Below are 24031 nucleotides of genomic sequence, written 5' to 3'. Positions count from 1 at the left end.
GAATTCCAGCGTATTGGCTAGCTTTTCCATTTTGAACTTTATTTAAGTTCAAAATGGAAATTCTTGTTTTATATAAATTGTCCTTTAATTGCAACGAGATGAAAATACACCAGTTTTCATAATCTCTCGGTACTCTTTTATCGTATGTATTTTATGTTTCAAAACTATAGTCCAATAAATAAAAAAAATATATATATACAGCAAATAGGCGGCCCTCGCAGGCACATTTTCGCGTCATTTGACATTTTATTAAATAAAATTTAAGTCATATCTATCAAATATATTAGTATTTCTTAAAAGCTACAAACTACCTTAGCACTTCACCCCCTTAAGGCTTGGCTATAAGCCAACTTAATATGACACCTTCAGTTTAACAAAATTAGCTAATTGTTTTAACTGATAATAAAAATAAATAAATAGTGTTTATTTAGGTATATAGATAGTGTGGTACTTACTTATTTGGAAATAAATTAACATAAGTATATTTAGGAAAAAATATCATAATTAATATTTTAGTGAACGCGGGGAACATGGTGAATGGAGCTTTGCATGCCTTTATGAGCAGTCAGAAACTATCCAAAAAGGCTCGACTGGCTGTGCACAGGGGCGTGTTGGTCCCGACATTAATGTATGGGAGTGAAAGTTGGGTATGGCAAAAGAAGCATGAAAGCAGAATAAATGCAGTGGAAATGAGAGCGTTAAGGAGTATGATGGGTGTGAAATTGAGTGACAGGATAAGGAACAGCGTGATAAGGGAATGTTGTGATGTGAAAGAAGATGTAGTTACAGGAATAGAAAAGGGTATGTTAAGATGGTTCGGTCATGTGAAGAGGATGAATGAAAGCAGGTTGACTAAGCAGATATACAAGGAGAGTGTGGAGGGAAAGGTCGGAGTGGGAAGACCTAGACGAACGTATCTTGATCAAATTAAGGACGTCCTGGTAAAGGGTCAGGTCAAAAGTACCCGAAACCGCCGAGCTTGTATGAAGAGAGTTATGAATGTGGACGAAGCGAAAGAAGTATGCAGAGATCGTGGCAAGTGGAAAGAGGTAGTCTCTGCCTACCCCTCCGGGAAAGAGGCGTGATTTTATGTATGTATGTATGTATGTAATATTTAAGTCTCAAATGTAGTAAAAGTATAAATTTTATATACTTAATTACTTAGTCAAATTATTATGACACAAAAAATTTATTCCATATAGTAAATTGTAAGCACCAAGATTACAATTATCTGAAAAATGATAATGTTTTTCGGCACGGCTCACAAACAGTGCTCTTAATAATTTTCCAAGTCTCTCCGCAATAAATTTCAGCGTTCATCGCCATTTTAATAGCATTTTTGTTTTGCCAAAACAAGAACATTTTTAATCCAATTACTATTTTATTCATGATCAAAAATAAAAATATGTATTTCTTCCAATTTACGACTTCAATTTTATAAGAATCTTGAAATTTGCGAGTTGTTTTAATGTGGAGATAAAAAAATGTGATATTGTTTGCTTCGGATAACAATGGAAATTTATGGGCTCGAAAATGAATTTGTGCACTAAAATTACAGCATTACATTCAAATTATAATGTATAATATTATTAAGCAACCCTATATTTCCACGATTTTTTAAAGATGTAAAAAATATTGTACAAAAGTATGATAAATACATAAAAAGCGATAACGTTGATTTTATTTATTTAAATGAATAAAACGAGAAATGAATAAATAAATCCGATTGTTATTTGTATAGTTTAGATTTCGAATCATGTTTTCACAGCACACCCACACCGTAGGGACGTGCAAGTCGATTATAACGGTCGGCGGGGTTTACACTTTTGATTTTTTTTTGCTTTTTCCGTGGCACGCGCGTATCGACCGGTGATTCACTGACGGCAGATGTCGACCGGCGTTTTTGTGCTATCAGCTGATGTAACGGGCAGGCCGATCGGCCTAATGATCCGTCTTATGGAGTCGACCCTGCATGCAACTTGCACGGTTGCGTAATTGAGGTTTAAAAATGGAACAAAATAATCTTTTTCTTTTTTTCTGGGTCACTTACTGGCCTATGATTTTTTTTCTTGTTCAATTTTTTAAATCTATGTATTGTATTCCCAATATGTACAACTAAATAATTTCGGATTTTACTTACAGGATAAAACTAAAGTCTATTTTTTTTATATCTGGTCTATTTTATTGGCATTAGAACCAAATAATTTGTAGCCACACAAAATGGTCTGTACTACAAAATAAACAGGATATGATGCAGACGCTTGTTTACGTCAAATTTATATTTTCGTAGCAAACATCTTACTAAGAGGTCTTTATACTTCTGTTGTGTAGGTATTCCTGATACCTGTACTTGTACTTTATTGTATTTGTAAATATTACGTTATGTGAAACCACAATATGTGAAATTTCATTTACATGTTAACTTTCGAAGACAGCAGATAACAATACTGCAGAATATACAGACTTAGAAATATATTCGTAATTACTAGTTGCATTCATCACCATTTTAAAATGAAAACTGAAATTGAAGATTTTCCAAACGTACACATTGCAAAATGTATAAACTTTTTTATTCTAAATGCTGCATTGTTTTTTAAATTTAGAATTTAGATGAGTTCCACGGGGAATGCAAACTGTGTGTTCGTTAGTTGAGAACTTTTTTATATTTTTCTACGCGTTCATATTAAATCGCTTTTACTGGTTATATTCAAAATGCACAAACACATAATATTTAATTATGTATGTAACTTGTTAATAAATGAAACTGGTTTATACTTCAGAAATGGCCGCCAAGTTCTCATTGTGCTGTGGTTGTCTTTTAATCCCATTTTATCATAATAAACGTTTGACTATTCATATTTAGTAACGGTTAAACTGTAATATAACCGGTTTGAATATAAATCATCATACATTACAGCGATTTGTGAAGTAGATTTTACTTTTCGAAATCAAATTTTAATGGATGAAATTAATGTATCTTGTTAAAGCTATATTTAATTTATTTAAATTTATTATTACATAAAACTATATATGACTGCGTAATTTTGATTCTTAAGGCAAAAAAAAATCGAATCCAAACCCAACGTCTCACCGAATCAATTTTCAAAACGCTCCATTTGCGAAAGAGCACGGCCACAGAGCGTCAAATCAATACTTTTTCCTAGCAAAGACTACCCCAATGCACGCAACTAATTCATACAACCTAGAACACGATGTATAAATAACTCTATACTCTATACATACGACCTCTTTTCTACGACGAAACAGGTACACACACAGACGCATAAAACCGACCAATCGCGGCACAGTTTCTGTGTACGTATGTAATGAGTGTGTGCTTGTTTGTGTAAGTGCGTGAGGGGTGCGTCGATGCACCCTTGCTATGCATTAAACACGAAACTGGACTGCATTTTATTATTACTATCAAAATGGGATTTTGTTTGCCCCGGTTAGGCAATGCGTTTTATTTTATGGGTTTAGCTCATGTGATGATGTCGTTTATTTATTTGTGGTATTAGAAAAAAAAATACTTCAAATTTGTTCTTAATTTCAATTAGATAAATCTTAATTATTAACACTCTTTGTTTAATTCAAACTGCGAATGATAATCGAACAATAAAATGTTTTTGAATTGTGTAGGTTAGGTTTATTCCTTCATCCTTAGTATTTTAATTAACTTCACCTTGAATTTTGTCTTTACGCGTTAAAATTTATGTTAATACGTACAAATTGTACGGAATAATAGATATGGTATGGATTCAACATAAAAAGTCCATAGCCGAGATACCCTTCTATTTTTAAACATACGTGTATACTTTCTATAATGGCCAGGAACATTCTATCTTATTTTTTTTACTGCATTTTATGCACAATACTGGGGCCACCTTTAAACTATAACGAGGTGAAATGTTAAGTGATGTGTGCGTAAGGGTACCGAAGCAGTGCGGCGGTAAAATCGCGCGTGCCCACGCATAAACCCCTGAGTGACAACCCTAGCACCTTGTAGGGAGTTTAGCAAGCACTATTTTATATACCTTTTGTATATTAAATAGTGCAGATATAAAAAGGTCTTAGGTAGTTTTGCAGATGGATGTATAATAACATAACATAATATACAATCACATCTATATACCCTGCGGGGTAGACAGAGCCAACAGACATCAAGAGACTGAAAGGCCACGTTCAGCTGTTAGGCTTAATGGTAGAATTTGGATTCAAATAGTGACAAGTTGCTAGCCCATTGCCTAAAAGAGAAATCCCAATTATATAAGCCTATCCCTTGGTCGCCTTTAACGACATCCATGGGAAAGAGATGTGGTGGTTCTATTCTTTTTTCTTTTGGTGTTGGAAACCACACGGCACCAATAGAAAACGGTAAGATAATTAAAGGTGGTTTTCTGATTTATTTAAAATGATAGTCTTGTTACAAAACAAATTGAGTATGTACAAAATCTATGCGTCCAAAAACTTAACACAAATTCCCCGCAGCAAAGCGAGCATGTAACATTTTAAAAGCTACCTGTGCATAGATTTAGCTACGCAACTAGGCACACTAGTTCATACAGTTCATTAGAGACCCCACACGCGCCCAAGCCGTGCAGCGTAAAGGCAACCCCCACCCTTTCGCCCCCCACCACTCCGCGCCCTTACGTCAGAGATCTAATTCTGCACGCGTTCGGATTCATTTGAATAGAGAAGATGTCGTTGTTTTTTTTTTGAGAGATACATTCCAATTTTGAATAATCTATCTAAATAATCTGTGCAGATTGAAATAGAAAATAAATATGTACTACACGTTAAAATTCATTGTTCGAGTCAATAAAAAGAGATTTGGCGTATGAAACAAAAGTTACGAGAAATACTTATGTACTAAAAAATATTTATTTGCTCCTTAACCTTATGCATATAAATTATATAGAAGTAAAATAAAGTAAATTTAATAAGTAACATTGTTTTTCATAAAGCTTCTGAGCTTTTCGGACACGTGAAAACTACGATGTTAAATTTTCATTCTGATAGGATTATACTTAATCGTAATAAGGGCAATGTACTAAAATGAAAAGGATACTAAAACATACATATATACATATAATTACGTCTATATCCCTTGCGGTGTAGACAGAGCCAACAGCCTTGAAAAGACTGAAAGGTCCGTTCAGCTGTATATTTTAATGATGGAATTGAGATTTAAATAATGACAGAACGATAATAAAATTCAAATTTTCTTAAAAAAACAAACCTAAGTTACGCTTCTTAATTGCGTTTAATATTCTTTAAAAGCCCATTACCTATATAACAACATGTTATTAAGTATATAAATATAGATTTTCCAGTAGGCCAAGTGTAAAATGTTACCTAAGTTTATAAAGCTGTGTTGTAACAGCCAGTCGTCAGGAAAGATTAGCACAGTAGATCAACAGAGTGATAAATTTAAACATACTACAGCTCGCTGAGAAGATACTTTAACATTTTAAACCAATATATATCATGTGTCAGACAGACAGCTAACAGTTTCCTTTTTCCACTATATTTCATATGACTAATGATTGATTTTCAAAAAATTAAAAATTTCCTAACGTGAACATTGAATTATTCTAAGAAACTACTAACAATTTTGCAATCTAAAAAAATCATATTACAACTTAGAAAAAAACTTCTTAAGATTAATACGTAACGTACAATTAAAAAGAATTGCTATGGAGTAACGCAGACTTTATAACTATTTGATATATAGTTTTTATTTTTTTATTTTACTACAATATTCCATGCAAAGTCATGGCCTACAACTTGTTACTTTGCCACAACTGCCACAACACGATTTTAGGTCGCGCTCCAATTTTTTTCTCAATCGCGTATCTGAAATAGAATCTGATCATTTCCTTCAAAATATTACTTTTACCTACGCAGTTTTCCTCACTAGCACATGGGCGTGTATGTATGATATATAACGCTATATGCGGGGTATATGAAGACCCGTCCCCCAGCGGTGAACGCATAACCTACAAATCTACACTTACGGCGACCTCTGCCGGTGAAGTTACCAACTGAACGCATTTGTTCGACTTTGTTTTGAAATTCGAATGCAAAAAACCATAAGAATTTCAAAAATTAAACGAAGAATTGTGATTCTACGAGTTCATTATTCAACTAATGTAAACTACAACTTTTGTGAACATGATTATTTTCTTTATTACCTTCCAGTTATCTTAGTAATGATTGCTGGTATGTGTGTTACTAGATTCAGGTTCACCTAAACTTTAACCAATAAACGAAACTGATGAAAACATGCAAAACATAAAGTCTTTTATCACAATTGTCCATAACTGAAAACATCTATCATTTTCAATTTACCCAAGTAGCTGTATGCTCGATTACGCCTGTGTAACAAGATTCAAGTTCACGCAATCTTTTAACTTTTACTGTAACGGACAAAAACTTACAACATAATGATTACTTTTTTCACCATTTTCACTGAAAACATTCATTTTCGAGTTATCCTAGTAGGGGTTCGCTCGTATATACCTGAACTAGGTTCAGATCCACATAGGCTGTAGGCGTAACGAGGGGACGCGTAACCTACTGAACGCACTCCCCACTCGTGTACAGGAAAAACGCACGCCACGGCTTAATTGCGAATGCGTTTAAAATTTAAAAGTGGAACTTTATTTTTTTTATTTTTTTGTAATTAGAATGGAAATATTTTTTTATAGGTACACGTTGTCAATGGATGAGGTTCGATGTTCTTCACAAAAAAATTGTAACGGACAGGTCACACAAATTGTAATGGTAAAACAGGGCTAGGCCGCATCAAAGATCACTTAGCCTAGAAATCTATCGAAAAAAAACTAATTTTCTTATCTTTATAAATATTTACTAATTTTAGCTCAAAAAAGCTCATGGGGATAAGAAATCGAAATCTTGAATAATATTATGCCAGCCTGATGCTTGATCAAGGTAATCAGATATAAAGACGTGAAATCAAGACTTATGATTTTAAAGATTTTAATTAATAAAATTCTCTCTATACGCAGAGGAAATTAAACTTGCATAAATAATGTATCTCGTAGCGGTGCTACGAATCCTGTCTTCGTAGAGGTGCTACGAAGTTATTATTAACTTCAATCTTTAATCAGTCATTATTATTCTAGGATACTTGCCTTCAATTTCTAGTCTGAATTGCTTGTCGGTTTTAGATATCAGTTCCCACTCGTTTCTGCGTGAGAGAAAGAATTTTTTTGAAAGCTCCTTAAACAAATTGACCTTCCGATATACGCATAGTTTTCAGTTATTAAACATTTTGTTCTTAGATATGAATTTGAACGACTTTTATTGTAATTTCTACATGCTGTCTGTTGTCTCTTTCGCTCTGTCTATGATGCTTTAAGTTTGACGGTTAAACCGCTAGACCGATTTTAATGAAATTTTGTTGGTATAAATTAAATTCATTATCTGAGGTCAAATGAGATTACCTACTTTTACAAAAAAATATCCTACAAGAATGAAGAAAAACGGAAATGCTTAATGCACGTGAAAAAAAAACATGTTAATAACCATTTTTTCCATAAAGATAGACAGAGCCTATAACATTGTAATAAGGCTTTGTTTGACCTGAACAATTAGCAAATGATCCAGTTAACAAGTGAACACCTCTCGACCGGGTCAAACTTGAGTGTTCTTGCGTCTCAGGTCACCCCGCTTGCCTACTTGTTTCCTGTGTATTTACGTTCAGATTCACACCGAGCGAGATAATGAGCGAGTGCACTAACCATATATTAATTGGACTCTGAATTTTGTATTTGGTGTAAATTTATTTGATTATTTTATGTGCTATATTTTATAAAGCTAGCCCAAAAAATATATTCGAGGCTTGTGTTTTGAGAAACGAAAATTACAACGATATTTATATCGTTCTTTAATAAAAGCCTTACTCTCTCAATATGAAAGTTTATTAATCAGTTCTTTATTTCGTTAAAAAAAGACACTTTATAGATAGTACTCTTTTTACTGAAAATATGTCAAGTAAATATTTAATTAATTCACTTGACCATCTACACAGATGAAGCCTTAAGCAACTAGTACATAACTGTTTATAATATCTAATAATAGGGAAGAAGTTAATACAACTAACTGTTCTTTTAACGGACGTAGGTATATGCTTCTTTTTATCGACGATTATTCAAGAATGATACATGTTAAATTATATCTAATAATAGGGAAGAAGTTAATACTAGCAACAAACTTCAATAACTGTGATATATTAAGTCACTTGACTCGCCTCATTTTAACCCAACCTTAGCAAATGTGATCTATATTTTCCTCCAGTTTATTTACATATATACTCTCAGCATCATCGAACAATCAACACAGGCTAACGACCTCTTAGAGCTTTACCTTTCCAACCAGGATAAAAAGACCTCCACTAACCTTAATAGCCACCCCTCAATCGCCTTCATTATTTGAGTGAAAAGCAGGGAGTTAGGTCTAGTTATACTGGCAAGGGTCCAAGTTTATTGTGTGACCCAGGCTCTGATAGGCAAATTGCAGTTTTTTATGCTGAAGGGAGAGGGGGGATGTAGGTGCAATTGAGGTGAGCAAAGTTTTTCAAAGATGGATGATAGGGTGATCAGCGTAATTAGCTGCGGACTGAAAGCGAAGGGACTGAGATGGGGTAGGTACGTGGGACGTTGAAAAAAATATATAAAAAAAGAAAATAAGTTCTTTTTATGTAATTTATAATCACTAGGTTAACTGACTATACATTGACAGACTATAATGACACTCCCGTGCAACCAGATTAGATGAATCATTTAGATTTTTTATTTTGATTTAATTTTCAGACAATTTTAAAAGACCAACAAATCTTTTTGCGTAGTCAGAATCAGAATACAAAACGAAAAGTGAACATTAATCATAGGAATTGAAATAGTATAGGACTTTTATTATTCTGATTATAACCAGGCGTTTAAAAAAAAGCTGCAGATTAATTTTATTGAATTTCTAAAATAAAAGCTCCAAGCTAAAGCTAGCATGTATTGTACCTGGTAAACTGCAACATATAGTGACAATATTCCAATATACTACTCTGTCAAGAAAGTAGCAGGAAAAGATCAATAATACACAAACTGTTTGTTATTCATCCAAATTTATTTTATCACCTTCAAAATATGCTCCTTTAGAAACGATACACTTACGCCAACGAATAATCCAATCATCAAAACATTTTTTAAACGCTGTTTCCGGAATTGAGGTCAGTTCTCGCCGCGAATTCTCTTTTATGTCTTCTACCGATTGAAAACGGGTGCCACGAAGTGGTATTTTGAGTTTAGGAAAAAGAAAAAAGTCGGCTGGAGCCATATCTGGTGAATATGGTGGTTGCTCGATGGTATTTGTTGAGTGTTTGGTTAAAAATTCGTTCACAATGATGGCCTTGTGCGAAGGTGCATTATCATGGTGCAAAATCCAAGAATTTTCTTTCCACAAATCTGGCCTTTTTCGTCGGATTTGTTCTCTTAAACGCCGCATAACACTCAAATAATATTCCTTATTTACCGTTTGACCTTCCGGCAAGAATTCCGAGTGCACAACACCGCGATAGTCAAAGAAAACAGTCAACATGACTTTGACTTTTGAACGACTTTGGCGTGGTTTTTTCGGTTTCGGTTCAGTTGGAAGGCGCCACTCCGAAGCTTGTTGACTAGTTTGCATGTCAAACTCGTAAACCCACGTCTCGTCACCAGTAACAATGCGTTTCATGAATGTTGGGTCGGAATTGACTCGTTCTAGCATGTCCTCAGCGACTCAAAAAAAAATTCAAAAAATTCAAAAAATTCAAAATTTTTTATTCATTATTATAGGATATTATTATATCGCTTAATAATTGTCGTATGGTTTAACAACTTGGTTGACGTCAAATAAATTACTTAAAAACTAAGTTTACTGCCGCTTCCAAGGCGTCAGTGCAGAAGAAGCGGTAACAAACTGCACTGCAGCATTTTCTTCAACAACGTCAACTTCACAATATTAAATTATACTTAGAATAGAATATGGACGGGAGAATACATTGCTCACGGGAGATTTATATATTTATGAGATTTAATATTGAAAAAAGAAAAATATATATATATATATATTATGGATTGCCAATTTTAAAAAGATTTATGTACAGAGTGTACTGAAATTTTGATATAAGTTCAAATTAAACTACAATTAATTACGAGGTTCCTGTGCCAAGCTCGAGCCAGATGTTTTTATCATTAAGGTAATCATCAGTCCTATAATAAGCCTTCTCACAAAGTGAGATGCGTAATCTCTCATGCGATTGAGTTTTTGAAAAAAATTCAGGTCTTTTGGGACTAGCCGAGCGGCAACAAGTTTCATACCCAAATTATTAGTTAAAATGGTACGGATCGACTCGTGAGATACAGAAAGTTCGGTGGCTATCTCTCTCAAAGTTGAATGAGGATTTTCAGTCACTATTTCCTTCACTTTTGCGATGTTAACTTCAGTTGCAGACGTTGATGGCCTACCAGAGCGAGGCAAATCTTCCATCACATCTCGACCGCTTTTGAACGCTTTGTACCACTCATAAGCACGAGTTTTTGATAAAGTCGATTCACCGTAAGCCTTCTGTAACATTTTCAGTGACTCCGAACACGATATTCCATTGGCAATGCAAAATTTAAGACAAACTCTTTGTTCGATGTTTTTATCCATTATGAAATTAGCAATACACACTAGATATGATATAACTAAAAATAGCACTGTATTTAATGTAAACAACAGATGCAACTCAAACTCCGCGCCAAAATGGAAAACAGTTGTGCCAATCTAACAACAACAAAAAAAACAAAAATTTGAATTTGGAACCATAAATAAATAATCCATTCCCGATACTTTTCTGACTGAATGTATTGTATCTCATACAATTGATAATGTTATTTTACGTGTCAATGGATCCTTTGAATACGAGTGAAAAATATAATTCTGTATGAAATTCACGAGAATTTTCCGATATTCCATATCGGATAGAAATAAGATTTCAGAAATACTGACTATGAAGGTGGTACAGTCAACAAGATGTTCAAGCGGCATTCATAGACATAATACGTCTTTATCGCTAACGGGGTGGACAGAGCTGCTGCTATCACGCGTTGAATAGTCAATTGAAGAAAAGACTTAAAAACATAGTCTTTTCTGATCTGACTGACATTCATATCTTGAAAATAGTACCTAAATTAATTGCAATGACAGGTTTATGTGGCATCGGCTGTACTTTTGTTATCGACAGTCTAGCGATGATACGTTCTTGAAATTCTTGAATCTCCGAATATCTCTATTGAATTGGAATTCCATAGCTATATAAAAGGAGGGTTTAGTAGGAGTATTGAAAGAGTCGACTACAATGTTACTAGTATATTATTATGCTGCCTCTTAGAAATTTAAATAGGTATGGCAATGTAATGATTTCGTAAGAAAAAGAGTTTTTGTCGAGTTTTCTTGAAAATAATAATGGGAAAAGATACCTAAACGGCAAGTTCTAAATTCGAATAATCTTCCCACACTACTTCTTACAACATAAATTATTAAATTTTATCCAGTATTCATGATTCCCAATAACTAAGTTTCATTTGAAACGATTCGTATACTCAATTCATTTTTGTTACATAATGTCCATTACACATTCAACTACCTAAATTTGCGATGTATCGAATGACAACTAAATTCTCGAATAGCAAAAATTGTATATCCAATGATCATGATCATATTGATCCTGTGACGACACGTAACTAGATCCCGGCGGGAACTCTAAAGTATAATTTATGATACAAGTCCGGATCCGACGACGCTTCCGTTCTCCTCAAACATTGTAACGCTATACCGCGCCACCTTTATTTGATTTATACCATAGAGTTTTTATATTTTTTAAACCGGCCCTGGGAAACTGGCTGGAAATATGAGTTACTACGTTTCATTGACTGTGTTCGATGATTTATTTTCATTTGTTTGTGGAAAAAATGAAGTGTTACCGGCCAGATGTGTTTTTGTTTAATACTTAAAAACATATGCTGCCAAAAATGTGTTGGTTGCTGGATTATATTTAAATTGATGTTACTTATTATATTACATTTTATGGATACTTATGCTTTGTTATTTTATTTACAAATATAGGTAGGTATCAACTTTAATTTATGAATACTATTCAACATCATTACTGCCTACATTTGTATCTTTTACTTAGAATATAAGTTTTTAGGTTACATTCATGAAACGACATTGCAATTTGCCAAAAAATACAATTCAGTAGTATGGCTTTCTAAATTCGACAACACCATGGTTAAATAAATATTAACACTTGCCCGTCTTTTGGGGTACTTTAAATTACTAATTAAAATCTCTAATTTATAAACCATCATTGAAACGTGCGCATGACATGTGAAAAACCATATCTAATAATGTAACCATAAATAATAAAAGCGGACAATGGAACATTGTTTATGGATATTTTCACATTGGAACTTTTGTATTAACACTAGTAATTACGGTGGCACGGTGCGATGGAGACATTCGACGCACATCTGTCGCTTTTTGTCTATGCCTGATGTTACGAAAAAAAAGTTTCGATTTAACAGGATGTATTTTTTTTTAATTCTTCCATTAAGTTAAATGACAACTGGTGAGTACGAAATACTTATTGTATCTAGTTCTATTAAGAGCCTTTATTAGCATGATTTGCATATTTCAGTATAGAAGCATATGTCGAGAAGCAGTTTCTTAATATAACTTACATATGAATGCTAATCTGAAATCTAATTTTAGTGAAATAATAACAAAAAAGAAACTTTAGTTTTTACCGAATGATTTTGAATGAAGTTTCTATGGTTCTTATCACATAAGTAGGAAATACATTAAAAAATCAATATACGTAGTCCTTAATAACAAATAAAAACTCAATTAACCAACTGAAGAACGAATTAAATCGTTTCAACAATCCATCACTAAAACATGCATTTATTAATTTTTGACATAAAAGTCCGCCATATTGGATCGTGGCAGCTGTTCCTTGAGTTCAATGACCTGCTTTTTACGGCATATCCAGGTAGAAAATATAATTCTATGGGTCGACCATAGACATTTGAACCGTTGTTATTTTTCAAGCAAATAGATATTCTTCTATAATCCCTTTTAATAATAAGCAATCGTTTTATAGAGTATTCTTAGGAGGTTGTAGCTCTTATTAATCCCTCGCTCTACAGAATTAATGAAAAAATTTATTTATATAGCAAATTAATCATTGCTGAAAATAAACATATTGCTTAAAAAAAGCTACTCTACATTATGACCACAACATTTTATTACAATTGACCAATTTCTTATTGTTAGTTATTGAAGCCTATGCCGTGCATAGATATTATCCCAGATTTGGGAAATTTTATACCATAACCTGGGCAATTTATCATTCAGTAGGTAGTATTTGTCTGTATATAAAGCACATCCTTGCTTTATACTTTCTTGAGTTTTCAACTTGACTATAACTATACCGGTTTAAATAATAATTAGATAATACTGCATTAAAGTTTGTAGCCAATTCTTCTCAATTAGGACTTTGAAGGCGGCGATCAGTTTAATAAGTTAATTTTGACGCCAATAATGGTATTGCAAGGCATATGAATTCTATATTAAGAGCACTTGAATAACTACCGTCAATAAACTAACAGCTTATTAAGCAGACATTCGTTTAGTTAAGCGTAATTATGCTTGTAAAAACCCGATCGAGTTTAGAAAATCGATCATGTGACCTTTCAACGGCGTCTTTCAACGTAACCTTTTAGCAACGTAGCACGCGCCAGCAGATGCGCCATCGCAGGTATAGGAAGTACCATATGTCGGGTAGTCAGCTGCGCCGATGGATTTATAGAATTGTTCCATTACCCGGCGATTTGAAAATCGAAGATAACTTTTTTCTCTGTGGCGTTTAATTCGTCAATTAATACATACATATATATAGTCACGTCTATATCCCTTGCGGGGTAGACAGAGCCAACAGTCCTGAAGAGACTGACAAGCCACGTTCAGCTGTTTGGCTTTATGATAGAATTGAGATTCAAATAGTGACAGGTTGCTAGCCTATCACCTAAAATAAGAATCCCAAGTTTAAAAGCCTATCCCGTAGTCGCCTCTCACGACATCCACGGGAAATAAGATGGAGTGTTCCAATTCTTTTTTAAGTTGGTGCCGGGAACCACACGGCACTTAATTATTCGTCAATTAATACAGAAAAGATATATGTACCTACATAGCTGGTTAAAATCATGTTCTAAATGTTTGAATCTTTCAAAGCAAGTACTGGCTGAAAATATGAACGTTGGATGTTATTTTTTTACTAACTTCTATGCTCTGAGATTAATAAAATCATACAGTTATCAATTTCGAAATTATGAAGAGTACCTACATAATGTAACTGCATTTCCTTAGGTGTTTCGAAATAGTGACATTCAAATATTGCCCCTCACAATTTGGTCTAGGTTTGCAACGATATACGGAAAACCCGATATTATCGTAAATATCGCACCTGAAATATCGATACTCATAACAATAATGATCCTATTTTGACATTTCGTATGTTTTCAGATAGGGAATTAAAGATTATTGATTTTTTTGGTTACTTCAAATTATGGATATCAAAAGATGGACTTATCGAATATAAGAACCATCTTGTATCCCCATCATATTTAAAATTGTTGACGAAAACTTTAAGATGAAACCTAACTGATAGATTAATATTATACTAAATATAATAAACCCTTTTAATTAACTGAAGCGACACTGACTGCTTGACAATTCTAATAATCATTTAGACACAATTTTTAAGCTGAGACTTTTTTTATTTGTAATAAACTAATAACACCTTGTTTTGTTCCAGGTAAGTCCCTCAAAGTCAATTTCAGAAACACCAGACACCAACAGATGGCGACCATCGAGAAGGTAACAAAATAGTGGAAATGCTTTTTCATTATGTATCCCTATTAAGTTTTTAATTAGACGACATGACAAACACCAATTTATATTCAAACATCGTATATTAATGTCGGGTTAGAACGCATTTATTTAATGTAGGTATTTGCGAAGTCTAGACTAGAGCCATTGTGGACTATCATACAGAATAAATTAATGTATAATATTGTAAACATAACGTTTAATCCATGCATTATTATCATTAAAATTAAAAAAAAAATACTGGCAACAATCAAATAAAAAAATAATTTTAAATCGCTGAAATATTTGAAATGAGAACAGTTCAGATTCGCACACGTCGGTAGGGCATCTACATAGAAATCGCTTGAAAGGTTGAATGAGTCACCGCGGGGCAGGAGGAGGTGAGGTGCGCGGGAAAACGATCGAGGGTGAAATGAAAATGCGACGTTGCATTTCCCCGCTCGGTTCTACGCAAAGCGCTCTGTTGCCGTTTCTTTAATTATACCTTCGCCGACTTTTTTTAAAATACATAATTAAAATTATTTGTGGCTCTAACGGTAATAAGTACCCTCACTAATTCGCTCTGATGTTTGCGAGAAATTAAACTAAATAAATTGCTTTGTAAAAATAGTAAAGAATGCACAAGCATTGTTATATAACTCTTAAAGGAATGGTATTTATCAATTAAGTTTTTTTGAAAGAAGTTAATACGAATAACAAAAATGAAATTGCTTAAATTTGTTTCTGTCGATCTTGTGATAATAAACAGATTAAGATCATAGTTTGAAGATAACTTGAAACCTTGGCAGTATTACCAAAATTCCATAGGAATTCATATGATGAATTTGAATCGCTTCTTGTGATTGTTCCTATTCTCGATCATTATTATAGATCTAACGCTAGGGAACATACATTTTACGCGATATTAAATATAATTACGAAGTCAATCAGACTACATTTCTTCTATCAATGTTATCTTACCAACACTCGACTGAATTCTCAACGCCAAATACCAGGTGGTATCAAAGTGCATTAAATTAGCGAATAATTCATCAGACATTGTCCCGTCTCCGCTTTTGTTGCACAACTTGCGCAAAGCAAGCGCACAAAAGAAACTTTACCTGGCTTTTTGTGCGTTTCTGTGCGAACACAATGCTTTATTCAGTTATCCGAGATGTCAAATGTCAACAGAATTCAGTACATTAGATTTTAGTGCGTATCACGTATAGAATAGAGATAGATTTTGCGGGTGACAAACAGCAGATGCGAGACTTATCTAACGCAGATTTATTGTTATGAAAAAGTTTCTCACTCGATAAAAGACAATATCTTAAAAATGATGCGTCGAAATTCGAAATTCAATAAGTCTTAAAACAAAATTTAAAAAAAATGGAACGTCTTAATAGAACTACTTACTTCAGTATAGATTGACATCGTCCAAATCGATTAAGTGGTATCGACGAATTGGTCAAGCAACGAAAGTCTTAATTTACGAGCCATCGATAAAAACCTGGCTCGTGCATTTAAAAAATAAAGGACATCCGCGGCGCATGCGCAACGCAAGAGCAAAACCAAGATGGCGCGCGTCCGCCCGCCAGCCACTTCCGCGGCCGCATCCGGCCGTAATTCGACTCCTGCGCAGCCTGCGGGCAGCCTTAGCCAATCGATTTGCAGCGTAAACTTTGAGAATCATTCTTATTTATTCGTAAAGGCAAAAACGCTTGTAGCAATAAAAAAAGAGGCGTGAAAGCGTAGTAAGGAATATAAAACCAAGTTGAGTCTTAACACGCAAATGTTGCACAGGTGAAGCTCAATTACATTTTATTGTTAGCGGTACCCTATAGTAAGTTGCTTTAAAACTGACAGAAGAAAAATAAGGTAGAAACCGCCTTTTACCTGGACTCTTAACCTACCTTAACTACGTCTAACTGCCTAATAACCTTTTTCACCGGCTCCACTCAAGAAGATTTCAAATACAGAATCATACTCACTTTCCGCATTTATGATATTAGTCTTGATTCGTCCTTTAATATAAAGACTAAGTTTGATAAAATGAAAAAATGTCACTGAGAGTCGAATCACCAAACTGTTTCAATGTAAGTACTAACTTACCTATGTGTAAACTATGATCGGAAACCTTGACATTATCCTAATGGATTCACGTCACAAAGACTTTCGGCGGTGACTCTTGACTAGTCAATCGCAAACAATTTATTCACTCATTGCCAATTGTAATATGACCGTGCGCGATTCCCTTATCATATTTTGAAGAAAAACAGATTTTTTTCTCTTTAATCTATCGATTTTGACTCCACATGTTGCGTAATAACTCGATTTCGATTTAAATAATTCCGAAATATTTCGTTTCCGCCAAGTCAAAAATGAAATTACCGTAGTACATTTGTCAACGAAGAAAAATAAGTTTCAATTTTAAGGCGACGCGCTACGAATTATAAAACTGTAAATTGCACGAGAAATATTCAACTCGCGCCCCTTTGTGAGTCGATAGTCGTGAGACAGAGACGGAGACATGTTGCCGAACTGTTTGCACTTACAAGGATGACACTTCCGAGAATCGTCTGAGCTTTTGAAGTATTTGAAATGCCCCACACACAGTACCGTTAGTTTACTACAAATACAACTCACTTTTAGATTTTTTTTCATGCGGTCTTTTGTTATACGCATCTCCCCCTTGTGCAAATTTCAGAAAAAAATATTCGCTTGTCTATTAAGGTGTCTTTCGGTATGGAAGCGAAGATTAGCGGTTCATATTATTGTGCTCGTTCTTATCTATTTTTTTATATATCTACTAAAAAGCATCTATGAACACCTGTTGAGAAATGTGCTTTGCGAACTGGCTGGTTACCAAATTTATACTATTCACAAAAAACTCATACCTAAGTAAAACTTAAAAGCTTTTCATTACAAATTTAAAATAATCCTTTTCGTGCATATGCCGAGTAAATAACACACCATTCGCATCGCGTTGCCAACATAACAAAACGAAAAATTTCGTTTTCCGAACTAACCGTGCACCCCCGTTCGTCGACCGGGGGCGCGACGCGACGTTGCCAAAACGGAAAGTGAAATTTCGTCACACTCTCCCTCTCATTCCCTCACCAACACACGCAAAGGATAGTTCACTGGTTCATTGCGTATGTGTGCGTGTAATTCGGCAGACGACGCGGTAGTGTGCGTTTTGTTTTGATGAATATTGTACTTACGTGCGTGTGGCTGTGTGCGTGGAATTTGTATGAGCTGCAGTAGGTACGCTCGTTTCCGCGTTCGATCGACTTCCAGACGCAGTTGCTTCGTGATTCTGAACAATTAACGTTATTAACAGAAAGGAGAATTCTTTGAGACGGCGGCGTCCTAACGAGCTGTTTTGTTACGCCTGTACTGGATTAATTGCATTGTGCTCGGTGTTAAATCTTGGTCTTCAAAGAGTCTTCTAAGAGACATTAAATGTAGAAAAATCTTGATTTGAAGTGTTTTTTTAATAACCTTAATTTTGTTGAGTTTTATTCGGATTTCTTTGCTTATGTTCAGTTTCATATTTTTAATTGATTAAGGTTTCGATGTGATTACAAATTCCAATAACGTAAGCATCCGATACGGAGACTGTCAAAAATTATGTCAGAAGTAAAGCTCATGCAACAATTTCCCTGAAAAGCAACAAATAGTATTATCTAAACATAACAGTTATGAATAAAGCCGTTGACCTTCAACCTGACGGCTATATAAAGCCTCGAGGCGTGAAAATCCGATAACTTTCGCGTGTCGCCCCTCCCCCCAGCCTCGTGCCCCTCTCTTTAATGGCATAAAAAATCAATTTCCCGCCCAAATTACGCCGACTCGACAAATTGCGCGCGTCTAGTCTATAATCGGGAGATTTTCGACATTTTGCGCGTTTGAGAATATTTCACGCGAAGAGTTATACATACACATTTTATGTTAACGTTTGGTATAAATAGTAAAATATTTATAGGGCAATGATTTATCAAGTGCTAATTTTATTTTTTTAATGTATCAATCTTTGAAGCATAACAGCTGAGGGTGCAATTGAGAACTAAGATAAGAATGGGAGATATAAGTGTAGATTTATATAAAATTTCAATTAAAATTCATAATTTTATCATATAATTCACTGGTTTTAATAGACTTCACTTGGAGCAATAATCTTGGTCTCTATATAGATCAATTAAAGTAAATACATCTTAAAATCGGACAAGCGATAAAATAAAAGATTCTTGTAGTCCATTAACGAACAGTAAAAACACGAATACTGCAAGAATTTGCGAAAGATATTTTATTATTAGATACCTACATAAAACGGACGAAAATATTGCTTTTAAATTCTTTTAATATTTTTTTTCTCTTTTAGTAATATCCAAGTTAGTCTAAAGTGCGTTGTCGGAGAAGTGGATATTATAATATACATACTATAATTACTAACTAATGACCAAACAAATTTTCGCATTTTAAGTATGATTTAACAAATAGTTCCTTTCTAGTTCATTTTCCTTTCAGATGAGTAATTTCTAGGTATACTATATCACAATAGGCATACCCAGGGTTTCTCTCCAGAGAGACGACAAGAACTAACTCCAGGAGTGATCATTAGAAACGTGAGTTCAGGAGATAGCTGTGCAACCTCATTAATAAGTGTCGGAAGGTAGCCAAGATATCTGCCGTTTGTACCCAAAAGCATACATACATAATTATAATGACGTCTATATCTCTTGCGGGGTAGACGGACCAACAGTCTTGAAAAGACAGATTAATGATAGGTTTTTGCATGGACAAAAAGAATTATGAATTTATAAGCCTATACATACATACGGTCACGTCTATATCCCTTGCGGGGTAGACAGAGCCAACAGTCTTGAAAAGATTGAATTGAATGGCCACGTTCATCTATTTGGCTTAATGATAGAATTGAGATTCAAATAGTGACAGGTTGCTAACCCATTGCCTAAAAAAGAATCCTAACTTTGTAAGCCTGTCCCTTAGTCGCCTTTTACGACATCCATGGGAAAGAGATGGAGTGGTCCTATTCGTTTTTGTATTGGTGCCGGGAACCACACTGCATATAAGCCTATCCCTTATATAGTCCCGTTTTACGGCATACATGGAAAAGAAAGAGTGGTACTATTGTTTTTAAAACCCGAAAGCAACAGCGCGAATGAGCCTTTAAAATAATCAGATCGCAAACAATTTGGCGCTAATGCCCAATCAGCTCCTGTTTTAAGCCCAGAGACCCCATGCCTATCAATTAAAGCCAAATGAAACGTACCACGTACAGGCGAATACACATATATACATACATATAATATGTCTCGTCTGTCCGTGTGACCTTGATGAGAGGGTGAAAGTGACGCCCGCCCCCGCGCTCCGCGCGAACCTTCCGGGATCTATTTCGAGGGTATAATACCACCTTTGAAATTTTTCAGACTTTAAAATTAGAATTTTTGCGAATTATTCGCTCGGCGGAAATATTACGAATGCTCAAACTTTTCTATGAATACTATGGGAGAAGGTGTGATATGTACGGAATCCTTATGATATAAGCTATCAGACTGCTTATATTATAAGCAATTAATTGTTTATGCACGGCAGCAAAAAATTCGCACGTCGTATACTATGTGAGCATTTTTTCGAAAATGCTTGACAACAATTATTTATAATATAAAAAAATTACAGTGTATTTCCTATTTTTTCTCTAAGTCATGCTTTGAATTAAGAAAAAAAAACGAAGACGAAGGCTGGTTTTGAACAATTATAAATTTAAAATGTCAGGACCAATTACTTTCCATAGTAACATTCTTAATATACATACAATTACTCATTAAATATTAATTTTATTGCACACACTTGGCATTTTAAACACGTATTTCGTCAATGATGATATCAAAATAATAAAATGAAAGCAAATTGCTTATTGTTTAAACAATAACTGTTATAAGAAAATTTAAAACCAATTCTGCCTAAAAAATCCAATGAGTTCGTACAAACAGACTTAGTCACTCCCGTAAAGACAAGACGTAAATTGGTATGTATTATCAACATTCATATTTCCAAAGTTCGTAGACTTTCATAGCGGTATTAGACGGTGCTACGCCGTAGCATCTCGTAGCCAAGCTACGAAGATCCTAGCCAAGTGAATTCTATTCATCGTTTGATGTTTTTTGTAAAACTTTTCGGACGGATTTTAATTCCTTTTTAAATTATTAGTTTTTTTCTTTTTGCTATCGAATTCATAAGTTAGCTGTTTAATTTATACAAAAAATATATGTAAGTTGTTTTTATTTCGCAAAACGACTTTAATAACCCGAAACCGCCGAGCTTGTATGAAGAGAGTTATGAATGTGGATGAAGCGAAGGAAGTATGCAGAGATCGTGGCAAGTTGAAAGAGGTAGTCTCTGCCTACCCCTCCGGGAAAGAGGCGTGATTTTATGTATGTATGTATGTATAACGACTTTATTATTAAGATAGTTTTGTAAATTCTTCCTATAAATAAATTAAAATATAATTATTATTTTCAAAAAGTTAAAAAATTTAACAGAACAATTTAAAATTGGAATCCATACAATTAATATAATCACTATTTTATACGTATAAATAATTTATATTTTACCAAGCGGCGGCAATTTCGAGAACGTCCCTTTTTCATCGCGGTAAATGCACAGTACGAACACGTGTGACCCCAAACATTAATCTCGATAAGGCAGTAGACGGCCGCCAGACGGGCCAGATCCTCCGAGGGTCGGGACCCATCCGGGTAAAGCTGAAGGTCGCCTCACGGTTTTATGTAAGTACATACTATTCTAATTTCGGCGATGCCAAATTTGTCGTGTTTTCCTTGTAACAGCGGTTATAATTGCTTGCAAGATATTACCAAAGTTATTTATCTATTGATTTCGTTATCTATCAGTATGTGGATAAGTTTTAAAAATTGTTCCTTTTTAACTTATGATTAGTTCCTCAACATGTCATTAGATGGCGTTGTTCTTTTTTATTTATATTTAGATCGCGCTATTTACCATACTTAAATGTTTTTCGACGAACATATTCTCTCTTGATTCAATATCACTGGTTATTTTAATGCGTTACCAGAAAGACTAGCGTCTCAAAGCTAAGTATGTATTTGGATTGAAAAGTAAAGAGTATTCTTGGGGCTTCCGACCACTGAAAACTGAAATAAAAACATGTAATGATGACGTAATTTATCTCGTATATATTTATTACATTTTTACCCCTTACGTGGCAGACAGACCAACAGTCTTGAACATTTCCAACAAAATTGCTGGACTTAGAACTTTAGACATTATTCACACATGCATTCAACTTATACCTATCTTATGCTTTTATGTATCAAACATACATACACTCACTTCTATATCCCTTACGGGGTAGACAGAGCGAACAGTCTCGCAAAGACGGAAAGGCCACGTCCAGCTGTTTGCCTTAATGATGGTATTAACATTCAAATAATGACATGTTGCTAGCTGTTCGCCCAAAAACAGATGTTTATCAGCCCTTTCCTTGATTGACTTTTACAATAAGCATGGAAAGAGAAGCAGCTGGCACCCACTATGTATTTTCTTTGCTACAACATTTTGCACAATCTGGTCAGGTCAGGTCAAATCTGACGCGAATAAAAAAAGCGAAGGAAAAGCTCGTCTTCATATAATACATACATACATACATATGGTCACGTCTATATTCCTTACGAGATAGACAAAGCCAACAGTCTTGACAAGACTGAATGGCCACGTTCAGCTATTTGGCTTAATGATAGAATTGAGATTCAAATAGTGACAGGTTGCTAGCCCATCGCCTAAAAAAGGATCCCAAGTTTGTAAGCCTATCCCTTAGTCGCCTTTAACGACATCCATGGGAAAGAGATGGAGTGGTCCTATTCATTTTTGTATTGGTGCCGGGAACCACACGGCATATAATACATTGGAAACATTCCCATTTTGGTTTAAACGCTAATTTTTAATAAGCGTTTAAACCAGAACGATATTAAAACATACAGTTAAATAAAACAGGTGTGTATCGTCTGGTGATCGTCCGGGATTACGGTCCGGGCCTGACACGGCCCGGATCAGCCGTAATCCCGGCCGGGGCGGGTCAACGTCTCCAACGGTCCTTGCATAACGCATTATGGTTATTTTCGCTTTAGGAGTTCAAGGGCACGGGTTTGTTCTTTTACATACATACATACATACATACATATGGTCACGTCTATATCCCTTGCGGGGTAGACAGAGCCAACAGGCTTGAAAATACTGAAAGGCCACGTTCAGCTATTTGGCTTAATGATAGAATTGAGATTGATTAATTGTACTTCTATGTGCCATGTATTTCTTGGGCGCAGTGGTTAAGTGTCGCTTTTGAGTTAGAAAATCCAGGGTTTCATCTTTAGGTTAATGTGGAAAAGGATTTTTCTAATTTCATTGAGTTATCTTATGTCTGGAAATAAGCAACCATTTTTGTGTTTCTAACTGGCCACAAATAAAAACTGAAATAAAATAGAAAGACTAAAAAAAAAGTAATTGTTAACATATAAGACCAGATTGTAATTTAATGTTTCTGGAAAGCGGTTTCCAATCAAAATCGGTTAAGCGAAATACGAGCTAATTGCGGACAAAACATACATATAGATCAAAGTGAGAACCACCTTATTTTCTGAAGGCGGTTATAATCGCTCACCCCCACCATAAAAACTACTTTCATTCTAGATTGTTTGTCGCAGTCTCTACCATAAATCTGTCTAGATACTTCGCAAAATACTTTCTCCACTTCCATTTTCATTCGGCACGAAGTGCTCTCACTATTATTTTCCACCGTAATATTTTTCCTTGTCTCCGTTTCGGAAAACTTACCTTTTCTATATTAAAATGTCCGCGTTCTCTAGAACATTCGGTGTTTCCAATATGGCGGAGAGTAATCAACGTAGCGTTTTCGCGGGAAACTCATTTCGGTGTGTGTATATTCACGCGATTGTCCTGAAAGTGAAAGATAAAAAAGGCATGTTGTGTACATGAAAAG

The 24031-nt window shown here is 34.6% G+C and overlaps 1 protein-coding gene across 1 annotated transcript in view; it reads left to right on the top strand.

Moving 5' to 3' along the window:
* The window catches only part of LOC106143499 (methylcytosine dioxygenase TET), a 31499-nt gene extending 13071 nt beyond the window's left edge, over positions 1–18428 (top strand). Inside the window, exons 3-4 of the mRNA XM_060945094.1 lie at positions 14921–14982; positions 18317–18428. Coding sequence (XP_060801077.1) covers positions 14921–14982; positions 18317–18428 — 174 coding nt within the window. The remainder of the gene's footprint in view (positions 1–14920; positions 14983–18316) is intronic.
* Positions 18429–24031: the final 5603 nt, after the last annotated feature.

The sequence above is a fragment of the Amyelois transitella genome, chromosome 7 (assembly GCF_032362555.1).
Source record: "Amyelois transitella isolate CPQ chromosome 7, ilAmyTran1.1, whole genome shotgun sequence".
Classification (NCBI taxonomy): domain Eukaryota; kingdom Metazoa; phylum Arthropoda; class Insecta; order Lepidoptera; family Pyralidae; genus Amyelois; species Amyelois transitella.
This window is presented reverse-complemented; position numbering and strand designations above follow the sequence as displayed.